Source organism: Tachyglossus aculeatus, chromosome 1 (genome assembly GCF_015852505.1).
Source record: "Tachyglossus aculeatus isolate mTacAcu1 chromosome 1, mTacAcu1.pri, whole genome shotgun sequence".
Lineage (NCBI taxonomy): Eukaryota > Metazoa > Chordata > Mammalia > Monotremata > Tachyglossidae > Tachyglossus > Tachyglossus aculeatus.
This window is the reverse complement of record NC_052066.1, coordinates 56,833,291-56,846,680: the sequence shown is the minus strand read 5'-3', so window position 1 is coordinate 56,846,680 and position 13,390 is coordinate 56,833,291. Positions and strand designations below refer to the sequence as shown.

Here is a 13,390-nt window from a genome sequence, read left to right as displayed (position 1 = left end):
CCCACTACCTTCTGTGTCACCCTTCCAGTTGGATATGCTCCCTTTATTCACCCCTTCCTCATCCCCATGGCATTTAAGTATGTGTCTGGATTTCATTTATTTATATTAATGTCTGTCTCCCCCTCTAGACTGTAAGATTGTTGTGGACAGGGAATGTGTTTATCAAGTCTCTGTTTTATTATACTCTCTATACTCAGTACAATTGGAGAAGCAGCAAAGCTCAGTGGAAAGAGAACGGGCTTTGGAGTCAGAGGTCATGGGTTCAAATTCCAGCTCTGCCAACTGTCAGCTGTGTGGCTTTGGGCAAGACACTTAACTTCTCCGTGCCTCAGTTACCTCATCTGTAAAATGGGGATTAAAACTGTCAGCCCCCCGTGGGACAACCTGATCACCTTGTAAACTCCCTAGCACTTAGAACAGTGCTTTGCATATAGTAAGCACGTAACAAATACCATCATCATCATCATTACTATTATTACAGTGCTCTGCACACAGTGAGCTGTCAGTAAATATTCATTAATTAAGCACTCAGAATTAATTGATTCCTGGATGTCCTGTAGCACTTCACATTCTGTATGTAGAAATTGGAACTACTCATCCTCCTGCATAAACCCACTCCTCCACCTAATTTACCCATCTATATCATTAATACCACCATCTTTCCTCTCACTAAAGCCCAAAACCTCTGTCATCCCAGATTCCTCACTGTCCTTAAATTCTGACTTTTGATCTACTGTGTTTTGTTACATGTCTCCCAAATCCACCCTTTCTTTCATTCAGGTGCCACGGTGGTCGAAACTCTTTATAATACTGCTAGTCTTTTGCATCAACCTTCCTGCTGGGCTCCTACTTTCCTCTTCCTCACGAATCCCACCACCCCTCAAAACGTCCCCACTGGCTTCCCATGTCCCTCCAAATCAAAGGGAACTTTCTTATACTCAGTTTTAAGACCCTCAACCAAGTTGGTACATTTTTCATATAGTAGAGATGGCTGAGTTGAGGACCAATCAAGATAGGAGAGGATTTGGAGGGAACACAGGAAAGGTGTGATAGCCTGAGTTAGGGGGCATGCGGCCAGTATGGTGATCACGGTGTGAGATGAAGACCAATTCATGGGAGAGGGGGCATGGCAGAGGAGACAACTTAAAAGATTGTGAAAGAGTTTGTGAAGTTTGAGTTGGAGCAGTACTTTGTGATGTTTAGGTCTAGGGTGCCCATTCTGATGTGTATGACAGAGGTGTTATGGATGGAGCTAAAGGTCTGCAGAGTTCATAAATAAGAGAAAGTGGCTGGATTCCTTGTAAACCTATTTATGGGGAATGATTTTACACCAGCCACTCAACTGATACCACGTGGAGAATTCACCATAAGAAGGAGTAGCGATAGTATTTATTAATAATAATAATAATGATGGCATTTAAGTGGTTACTATGTGCAAAGCACTGTTCTAAGCGCTGGGGGGATACGAGGTGATCAAGTTGTGACTGTGGGATTCACAGTCTTAATCCCCATTTTACAGATGAGGTAACTGAGGCTCAGAGAAGTGAGGTGACTTGCCCAAGGTCACACGGCAGACATGTGACAGAGCCTGGGATTCGAACCCATGACCTCTGACTCCAAAGCCCGTGCTCTTTCCACTGAGCCACGCTGCTTCTCTATTAAGTCATGACAAGGCAGAGAGCACTGTGTTAAGCCCTGAAGAAGAGTATAGAAATAGGAAATAGCCCTTCAGGGGCCCACCGGGAGCAGGATAACTGTCCCACACCCCTAATCAGACCATGCCATGGCCCATCCCCATAGTACGTAATATTCTGCTTAGATCAGTCTGGGCCCCCTTGCTATGAAAAATCCCTCAGAGGAAGAAGAGCACCCAGAAACCATCTTAAAGTCAACACAACCTTTCAGGAATCTGTAGTCAGAAAACCATGTGGTTCTATCACCCTGATAGAGGCAGTTACCTCCCAGTGAGAAAGTGTGGCCTAGTGGCTCAGTGGAAAGAGCACGGGCTTTTGAGATCAGAGGTCATGGGTTCAAATCCCCACTCTGCCAATTGCCAGCTGTGTGACTTTGGGCAAGTAACTTCACTTCTCTGTGCCTCAGTTACTGCATCTGTAAAATGGGGATTGAGAATGTGAGCCCCCGTGGGACAACCTGATCACCGTATAACCTCCCCAGCGCTTAGAACAGTGCTTTGCACATAGTAAGTGCTTAATGAATGCTATCATCATTAGCATTTGAGCCTGGGTCTGGAAGAGGAAAGTGTCTGCTGTGTGACCTTGAGCAAGTTACTCAACTTCTTTGTGCGACAGTTACCTCATCTGCAAAATGGGGATTAGGACTGTAAACTCCACATGGGACATGGATTGTGTCCAACCTGATTGTCTTGTATCTACTGCAGCACTTAGTACAGTGCATGACACAGAGTAAATACACAACACTGAGAAACAATTGTCCAATTACCATTTTGACCAGCCTTTCCTGGAAGGCAACATTTTCGCCATTTCCCTTTATGATGGCTGACACTTGCTAGCTTCAAAGTATGTTCACTGAATACAGCATTTATATTCATTATGAAGGAAAAATTCAGTTCTCCAGCTTTCCAGCCAATGAATTTGCAGAAAATTATGGGTGGGCTATTTGAGGAAAAAAATTCTAAAGGCCAGCAAACCAAATGATATATATGGTTTTCTGCAAGTGGTAGTTATGGGAATCTGTGTCAGCCAGATAGTTTTCAGTGTCATGGTAGAAAGTTGAAAATATGATGCTCACTGGTAGAATATTCTAATTAGGAAGAAGATAATTTGAGAAAAAAAAGTGTGCAGATCCATTCCTCGTAGGAAACCACATTAAAATATTATTTCTCTTTCGTTCAATTCTGTATTTAATTTATATTGAAAGTATGAGTTCACATATCTAATATATCTAGTATGGATATATGAAGGATTCTTGAATTCAAGTCATTCACAATTTACTTCAGTCTACAGTTCACTAAAAATATACAATGTATTTGTTGACACCTATTAGTAGTTTTGTATCTGTATCTCTATTTATATATACACACATAAAATCCTGTAAGCGAAGGGGAAGTGCTGCCTAGAAAATGAGTGTGGTCAAGGGGGAATGAAGCTTGAAGGTGAGGATGGAGGAATATCAAAAGGAGAGAGGACTAAAGAGACTCAGGAGGAGAAAAGTTGGTGGTGGTGACAGACAGGAGGAGGAAGTAAGGCATAGAACAATTAAAAGGTGAAGGGAATCAGGAGATAGAGAGGTACATCTTGGCATTATCCTCATCTCTCTCATGCAACACATATTCAGTATGTCACCAAATCCTGTTCAACTTTTTTTTAAGCAGTTACTATGTGCCAGGCACTATACTAAGCTCTGGGACAGATACAAGCTAATCAGGTTGAACACACCCTGTCACACAAAAGGCTCATAGTCTTAACACCCATTTTACAGATGAGGGAACTGAGGCAGAGAGAAGTGAGGTGACTTCCCCGAGGCCACCCAGCAGACAAATGGTAGAGCTGGGATTAGAAGCCCAGGTCCTTCTGAGTCCCATGCCCATGCTCTATCCATTAGGTCATACTGCTTCCATACACAACATCTACACCACTCTTCACAACATTGCTAAAATCTGCCTTTTCCTCTCCATCCAAACTACCACATATCCATCCTATCCTGATTTTATTACTACACCAGCCTAATAACTGTCCCGCCTGCCTCTTGTCTCTCACCACTCATTCATTCATTCATTCATTCAATCATATTTATTGAGCTCTGAGCCCACTGTTGGGTAGGGACCGTCTCTATATGTTGCCAACTTGTACTTCCCAAGTGCTTAGTACAGTGCTCTGCACACAGTAAGCGTTCAATAAAAACAATTGATTGATTGATTGATTGCAGAGCACTGTACTAAGTGCTTGGGAAGTACAAATCGGCAGCATATAGAAACGGTCCCTACCCAACAACGGGCTCACAGTCTAGAACGGGGAGGCAGACAACAAAACAAAACATGTAGACAGGTGTCAAAACCATCAGAATAAATAGAATTATAGCTATATACAAATCACTAACAAATTAAATAGAATAGTAAATATGTACAAGTAGAATAGAGTAATAAATCCGTACAAATATATACAAGTGCTGTGGGGAGGGGAAGGAGATAGGGCAGGGGGGATGGGGAGAAGGAGAGGAAAAAGGGGGCTCAGTCTGGGAAGGCCTCCTGAAGGAAGTCAGTTCTCAGTAGGGCTGTGAAAGGAGGAAGAGAGCTAGCTTGACAGATGTGCAGAGGGAGGGCATTCCAGGCCAGGGGAAGGACGTGGGCCTTTTATTACTACACCAGCCTCATAACTGTCCTGCCTGCCTTTTATCTCTCCCCACTCCAGTCCATACTTCACTCTTCAGCCCCAATCACTTTTCTGCAACTGTTTAGTCCATGTTTCCCCACTCTTCAAGAACCTCCAGTGGTTGCCCATCCATCTCTGCATCAACTAGGAACTCCTTACCCTAGGCTTTAAAGCACTCAATCACCTCACCCCTTCCTACCTTAGCTCCCTGATTTTCTACTACAACACAGCCTGCACACTTTGTTCCTCCGATGCCAACCTACCCACTGTACCTCAGTCTCATCAATCTCATCATCGCTGCTTCACCCACGTCCTGTGTCTGGTCTGTAATGCCCTCCTAATTCATATTCAACAGACCTCACTCTCCTCTCCTTCAAATTCTTGTTAAAAGCACATGTCCTCCAAGAAGCCATCCCTCTTTAAACCCTCACTTACCTCTTCCCACTCTGTTCTGCCTTGCCCTTATACCAGAATTTGCACCCTTTATACACTCCTCTCTCAGCCCTGTAGCACTCATTTGCATATCCATAGTTTTATTTATATATTGATATCTGTCTCCCCCTGGTTACCAACTCTGTTATATTGTACTTTCCCCAGCATTTAGTACAGTGCTCTGCACATAGTAAGTACTCAAGAAATATGACTGCTTGATTGATTGGAGAGGGAGTGAGACAGGGAGAGAAAGAGAAAGAAAAATAAAGAGAGATGTCTTGTGGGAAGTAGAAGCAGCGTGGCTCAGTGGAAAGAGCACGGGCTTTGGAGTCAGAGGTCATGGGTTAAAATCCCGGCTCCACCAACTGTCAGCTGTGTGCCTATGGGCAAGTCACTTAACTTCTCTGTGCCTCAGTTACCTCATCTATAAAATGGGGATTAAAACTCGGAGCCCCCCGTGAGACAGCCTGATCACCTTGTAACATCCCCAGTGCTTAGAACAGTGCTTTGCATATAGTAAGCGCTTAACAAATACCTTTATTAGTATTAAGTAGGAACAAGGTATTAGAGACCCAGAGGGGAAAGGAGATGAGAGCCCAGCAAAAGTGAATGAGGGTGACCTAGAAGAGGGACTTCTGAAAAAGAACTACAAAACTTAGGGGAAGATTTCCTATTCAATAGGAAAATTATAGCACCACTCCTTGAGCATGAATATGTATCCAGTGTTACTGTATTACGATAGTTTGGTCCAAGCGCTCTACCTTCTCCACTTTTCATAATCTTTTCCTCTTTTCTCCATATAAATTGAAAGTCACATGACTACTGAATACAACTGAGGCAGCATGGCCTAGTGGATAGAACACAGGCCTGGCAGTCAGAAGGTCATGGGTTCTAGTACTGGCTCTGCCACTTGTCTGCTGTGTGACTCACTTCTCTGGGCCTCAGTAACTTTATCTGTAAAATGGGGATTGAGATTGTGAGTCCCATGTGGGACAGGGACTGTGTCCACCCCGATTCACTTGTATCCACCCCACCGCTTAGAACAGTGTCTGGCATATAGTAAATGCTTAATAAGTACCATTATTATTATTAACTAATCCATATTATACTCTAAATTCTTTTGGGGGCACTTTTACTCAACCTAACAGAATGTATGTCCTTAGCTCTAATTCATTTATTTATATTGATGTCTGTCTTCCCCTCTAGACTGTAAGCTCATTGTGGGTGGGAAACATGTCCACCAACTCAGTTATATTACACTCTCCTAAGTGCTTAGTAAAGTGCTCTGCACACAGTAAGTGATCAATAAATATGATTGATTTCACTGTTATTAGAGATTGTGAATTGACTAAAGATTTTACAATTGAGAAGCAGCATGGCTCAGTGGAAAAGAGCACGGGTTTTGGAGTTAGAGGTCAGGGGTTCAAATCCTGGCTCCGCCAATTGTCAGCTGTGTGAGTTTGGGCAAGTCACTTAACTTCTCTGCACCTCAGTGACCTCATCTGTAAAATGGGGATTAAGACTGTGAGCCCCCCGTGGGACAACCTGATCACCTTACAACCTCTTCCACGCTTAGTACAGTGCTTTACACATAGTAAGTGCTTAATAAATATCATCATTATTATTATTATTAATTCAGATTCCCATATGAAGTAATTGTGCATGTATATAGTTCCTATTAATTTTGATATAGGCATGCTCATACATTGATTTACCCTTTGCAGCTGTGTCATTACAATGTCATATTCAGCAGGCTTCAAATTGTTCATGTATGTATGTCTCTAGTGTGAGTCCATATTGCCTTTGAGAATGAACATGTTGTTGAGTTTCCAGTTGGCCAGAGGGGAGAAAAATATAACTTTAAGCACTGCTTATTAAGTTCCTATCGTGTGTAAAGCACTGTACCAAGCACTAAGAAAGAATACACTGGTGAAAATTAGACACTTTCTGTGGTCCTCGAGGGGCTCACAACTTAAGAATAAAGGTGAGGAGAGGGGACAGTTGACCAAAAGCAAGGATAAAAGACTAACCCAAAAATCACATAAAAGACAAGTTCAGATACAAATGTGAAAAAAATGACAACAGAATGAGCCATAGAGGATGGTATTGCTAGAAGAGTTGGGCAGTGCCTCCTTATGGCTCAGACTCTTCCAGCCACAGTTACACTCTAACATGGCCTAGTGGAAAGAGCACAGGCCTTGAAGTCTACCATAGAGTAGAGTGTTTGACACATAGTAAGCACTAAACAAATACCATCAAAAAAAGAAAAAGAAAACACAGAGTTTGGAGGGGACTCAGGTTACTGACAAGGCTCTGCATTCAGGTGAGCAGAGCCAAAAGTGTGTGCTGTCACTTCTGATGTCACTTCTCTGTACCTCAGTTACTGCATCTGTAAAATGGGGATTAAGGCTGTGAGTCCCCCGAAGGATAAGCTGATCACCTTGTAACCACCCCAGCACTTAGAACAGTGCTTTGCACATAGTAAGTGCTTAATAAATGCCTTTATTATTATTATTATTATTATTATTATTATTATTATTATTATTATGAGAGAATTGTATCAACAAGTGAAAATGACCAGTCCAAGGATGGTGCACAGATAATGAGTTGTCTTTAGGTTCTGGTTTCGTAGGTCATCTGAAAATGTTTAGAAAATAAGCATCGCACCATCTTTTCATTCACTTTCTATCGAAGGTGTAAATATTCATAATGCGCTTGTTAATAATACAAGAAAGTTAATTGGAAAATATGTATTTTACTGTTGCAAGAATGGTGGTGAACTATCTTGTTTGTTTTATTAGGTGATCTTCTTGATCATCAGAAGCTGCTGGCTATGGCTTCAAGTTTGAGGGAAAGCGCAGAGCTGTTTCAGTCTGATGAGATGCGTCCAGCTAATGATCCCAAGGAGAGAGCCCCTATCCGTGTCAGAATGCTGAATGATGTTCTGCAAGATCTGGAGAAAAGCTTCTTGGTGCGAAAAGTGCCCCCAGGTTACTGCAGGTAGGATGTTCATTTCACTCTCCGAATTTTGTTGTGAAAGATTTCATTATTAAAAAGAGGGACGATGCAGCTAAGGGGACGGCAATGAGAGAGATGAGATTGAAGTTTAGTGAGTTCGATTCCCACCCTCTCAGTAGCTGCTTCTTAGGCTTCTCCAGCTGCTCCCAAATCCCAGTCCCTCCAGGAACTTCTAGTACAGCCGGCTGCCATCACTCAGCTCTCCCTAATCCCCTCCCTCCAAGGACTCTCCTTACAATGGCTGTGATGACAGAGTTGAATGCTGCATTGGAGCGAGATCAGAAAGGCAACTGAGCCTTTCTCAGAAAAGCTGAGCCCTTTTCTACAGAAGCTGATGAGAAAACAGTGAAAACAAGCTTCAGAGTGGCAGAGAGGGCCTAGGAGGAAGACTATAATCAGAATGACATGGGTTTGGAGGTCCTGGGGATCCCAGGATCTGGAAGCAGCCCCAGAGGTCAGAGCGGAGGGTTCTTGTCTTATGCCGCCAAGTCGTTTCCAACTCAGAGTGACACCACGGACACCTCTCCTAGAACGTCCCGCTCTCCATCTGCAATTGTTCCAGTAGTGTATCCGTATATTTTTCATGGTAAAAATCTGGAAGTGGTTTACCATTGCCTCTGTCCGCACTCTCCACCCTCACCCTGGCCAGCACGGGTGAGTTTTGACTTGTAGCAGACTGCCTTCCATTCTCTTGCCACTGGCCAAGCTAGGAATGGAATGGGTACGCCTATTCTTGACTCTCCCTTCCATAGCCGAGACTGGAAACTTTCCAGGTGTGACCCTGAGAGGGGAGCGGGAGTTTGCAGAGTCGGGGGTGGGGGCAGTTTCTAGGAGATTGGAGCCTTGACCTGGGTAGAGCGAACAGGTAGTCAGGTCACACTGATTGATCTCCCTGACATTTTGATCTTGTATCTCACTGATTGAGTTCTTGGGTGGGACCCTGAAACATCTTCCTACAACCTCCCCTATATGCTGGTAGCAGTGGCTGCTCTTGGCCTATACAGGGATCACACGAGTCTCTCCTTCTACAGCCCAGCCTGCACACTCCGCTCCTCTGCCACTAAACTCCTCACTATGCCTCGTCCTTGCCTGTCCCACCATCAACCCCTGGCCCACGTCCTACCTCTGGCCTGGAATGCCCTCCCTCCTCACATCTGCCAAACTAGCTCTCTTCCCCACTTCAAAGTCCTACTGAGAGCTCACCTCCTCCAGGAGGCCTTCCCAGACTGAGCCATCCTTTTCCTCTCCTCCTCCTCCCCTCCCCATTGCCCCTACTCCCTCCCTCTGCTCTACCCCCTTCCCTGCCCCGCAGCACTTGTGTATATATGCACATATTTATTTTTTCTATTTATTTTATTAATGAGGTGTATATATCCATAATTCCATTTATCTATTTGGATGCTGTTGATACCTGTCTACTTGTTGTGTTGTCTGTCTCCCCCTCTAGACTGTGAACCCATTTTGGGTAGGGATTGTCTCTGCTGCTGAATTGTACTTTCCAAACAGTACAGTGCTCTGCACCCAGTAAGCACTCGATAAATACAATTGAATGAATGAATGAATAAACAACAGCAACAACACAAATGTTAAGTGGAAAGGTACTGGAGGAATTAGGATAGAGGGTGCTTTGCTTGGGGAGCAAAAAGGCCAAGAATGTACCTAAGAATAGTAGAGAGGAAGAGACAAGGTTGGAGAGAGCTGCACTGGGTAAACTACTGTCTAATTTTTGCTTAACTGTAGGGTTTGTATGTATATATCTTTAGAGAAGCAGCGTGGCTCAGTGGAAAGAGCACGGGCTTGGGAGTCAGAGGTCATGAGTTCTAATCCTGGCTCCGCCACTTATTGGCTGTGTGACCTTGGGCAAGTCACTTAACTGCTCTGCGCCTCAGTTACCTCATCTGTAAAATGGGGATTAAAACTGTGAGCCCCATGTGGGACAACCTGATCACCCTGTATCTACCCCAGTGCTTAGAACAGTGCTTGGCACATAGTAAGCGCTTAACAAGTATCATCATTATTGTTATTATTATATAGCTATAATTCTATTTATTCATATTGATGCTATTGATGTCTGTCTACTTGTTTTGTTTTGTTTTGTGTCTCTCTCTCCCCTTCTAGACTGTAAGGCCGTTGTTGGGTATTTGTTGCCGAATTGTACTTTCCAAGCACTTAGTACAGTGCTGTGCACACAGTAAGCACTCAATAAATACGATTGAATAAATGAATGAATAATTGCAAAAGTACCCCACAATACACTCATTCACCATGCAGGTAGCATTGCTGAGTACCATATTGTGGGTGTATATTTTAAATTAGTTTTGCAGTTTTCTTGCAGTTGAAATTTGTTCTGCAAGCTTGACTAGAACCTCATGTTCAATTTTTGATTGGGATAATGACTACTTTGTGTTACTTGTTCGTTTGTTTTTTGTATGAGATGTGGGTGGTTTGAATAAAGCTAAAATCCCATAATTTTTCAACTTAAAATCTATCAGCAAAAACTTTGTTTCCTTAGGCTATGAAAAGATAAACTAGTAATTAAGGATGTCATAATGCTTTTTTAATATTTAACAGAAACAACTGAAAAAAATCATATGATTTCAGCATTATAGAATTCCTATAACCCATAATTTCTAAGAAAAGGTCAAAGCTAATAGACTCATTTTAATAGTGAAAGCCCTGTTCATTTTGGCATACTTTCTCCCTGAAAAGAACAGCCCACATTATGATTATGAATTATTAGTTCTGAGAAAAAAAAGTGACGCAGGAATTTCAAGAGCAACAACCAACCTAATAATCAACAATTCAGATCTGAATTTTCAAGTGCTTATTTCTCTAATAATAAACAAAGGAGCAATTCATTCATTCATTCATTCAATTTATTGAGCACTTACTGTGTGCAGAACACTGTACTAAGAGCTTGGGAAGCAAAAATTGGCAACATATAGAGACGGTCCCTACCCAACAATGGGCTCACAGTCTAGAAAGGGGAGACAGACAATAAAACAAAACAAGTAGACAGGTGTCAACACTATCACAATAAATAGACTTATAGTTATATGCACATCATTAATAAAATAGAGTAAGTATGTGCAAATAAAATAGAGTAATAAATATGTAGAAATATATACAAGTGCTGTGGAGAAGGAAAAGGGGTAGGGCAGGGGGGCAATGGGGAGGGGAGAAGGAGGAGGGTAGGATAAGGGGGGCTCAGTCTGGGAAGGCCTTCTGGAGGAGGTGAGCTCTCAGTAGGACTTTGAAGGGAGGAAGAGAGCTAGTTTGGAGGATGTGTGGAGGGAGGGCATTCCAGGCCAGAGTTAGGATGTGGGCCAGGGGTCGATGGTGGGACAGGCGAGAATGAGGCACAGTGAGGAGGTTAGCGGCAGAGGAATGGAGGGTGTGGGCTGGGCTGGAGAAGGAGAGAAGGGAGGTGAGGTAGGAGGGGGTGAGGTGATGGAGACTCTTGAAGCCGAGAGGAGTTTTTGCTTGATTTTGATTTTGCAGTTCTATGTCTTCACATAGGATGATATTCAAATGAAATCTAATCAGGTGTATGCCATTCATTTTTAATAAAATTAAATTGTGTGGTTTGATAACATTTTGGAGGACAGGAATAACAGAAATGTAATACAATAAAACTGGGAAAGTCATCGTCCAAAATATGATGAAATTTAATAAGGCTAACAAAAAACGAAGGATATGTGAAGGGTGGCATGCAAGGAGTTAGGTTTGAAAACAAATTCAGGCTCTGTATGGAACTAGCAAGAAAGGCACATTTTACCAGCTTCCAAGTTCACAGACGTGCTTAATAAATTTTATTGATTGATTGATTGAAAAATATGAAAGAGACTGTCAGCCGTATATTTGTTCAGCCATACTCTAATGACTGGATAAGGGCTCAGGTAGGTTTAGCTGATAAAACTGCTATACTAGATGCATGTATCTTTTATAGTGAAACCAGAGCTATCAGACATACTGAAAGTTGGATATTGAAACATTCTGATAGACCTCGGTTTGAAGCTCCTTTGGGGCACCCCCTGTTTTATTATACATTCCCAAAAATCCATGCTGGCCTTGTATGGCAGTTTATCAGTTTCCTTGTCTCTTTATGGATTGTCAGGTAGTATACTGCTGAAGTAGCAGAATTCAGTTGACTTCAGTAAAGTCTGTATTGGTTGGGTTAGGGGGTTTCTTGCATGTAGACTGGTACATAACTGATAATGTTATGAATTATGAGCATTATGTTATGCTGTCAGATTTTAACAGTAGTAAGAAAAAAATGGTGTGTTTTTACAATATCCATAAATATTTAATAGGACTCTTGGGGTGTGTGGTAATGCATGGCATTGGGTATTGGTATACGTGGGTATTGGTCCCATGGTGACTATTTCTGGCACTGCAGCATCTTCTTAAAATGTATTTTTAAAATGCCTAATGTAGAAGTTGAGTACCCCCATTTTCAGGCTACTTATCTACACTTTCCACCTTTCTGTGACTCAGCATAGACTGGAGTTAATGTGCTCAGAGTCAGAGTCTTTGTTCCTGTAAAAGCGACTTCTGGTTCCAGTCAATGGAAGGTGACTTTATATTTAGTTTGGCTGGACCAGTATTTCGTGGATCACACCCTGATCCTATTTACCCGATCTTAGTGGTTTCATGCAAATATAGATGTATGCCTAGTAGAGATGTCTCCATTGGCTAATCTACAATGACTTTCATGTGAATAGTAGCCCCCTTTACACCATAATCTGAAGTGGATGGGAACACAGCCAAATAATTTGAAAGTGATTGCCTTCAAATGAGTCAATTAGAACATCTCACATTCTGCACAGCTAAGCCTATACTGACTCATGTGTATGTTCTACTACAGAGATCGTCATTTTTGCTACCCCAATTGATTATTTACCATCCCTTTCAATTACAAATAATAATTTATACTTATGTATCAAGGTTAAAAAAAGTCATTTATCAGGTTTCCATCATATATGACTATCTAGTCTCCATCCTATCCTTTGCTTTTCTCTCTCCAGTTTCTCCTTCCCTCTTCTCCTTCCACAGTAATTATGAAATTGAACGTGAAAAATTAGTGGAAAACCACCACCAACCGAAGATTACAAAAAGACTGACTGAAACAGCATCCAGGATAGTAAGATTTACAGTGACACGCACGACCAATTGAAACACACTTTTATTCCATTCTAAAAATGATAGTTGTGGAATTTGTGAAGTCCCAACTCGATTCCAAGAACTGTACTAAACACTAACTCTATTCCAAGAATTGTACTAAACACTGGGCTATATTCAAGGCACAAGATAAGCAACATGGTCTAGAGGAAAGAGCACAGGCCTGGGAGTAAACAGGACCTGGGTTTTACTCCTGACTCTACCATTTTGTGTGTCGTTTGATCTTGGATAAGGCATTTCACTGTGCCTCAGCTACCTCATCTGTAAAATAGGGATTAAACCCTACTCCATCCATTTAACCAGTGAGTATGGTGTGGGACAGGGATGAAGTCCAACATTATTATCTTGTATCTACCTCAGTGCTTAGCAGTGGCTGGCACATAATAAGTGCTTAACAAGTTCCATTAAAA

General features: G+C 42.2%; 1 protein-coding gene across 1 annotated transcript in view; it reads left to right on the top strand.

Moving 5' to 3' along the window:
• Positions 1-13,390, top strand: part of NAALADL2 (N-acetylated alpha-linked acidic dipeptidase like 2) — a 989,255-nt gene that overhangs the window by 949,379 nt on the left and 26,486 nt on the right. Inside the window, exon 14 of the mRNA XM_038750200.1 lies at positions 7,583-7,781. Coding sequence (XP_038606128.1) covers positions 7,583-7,781 — 199 coding nt within the window. The remainder of the gene's footprint in view (positions 1-7,582; positions 7,782-13,390) is intronic.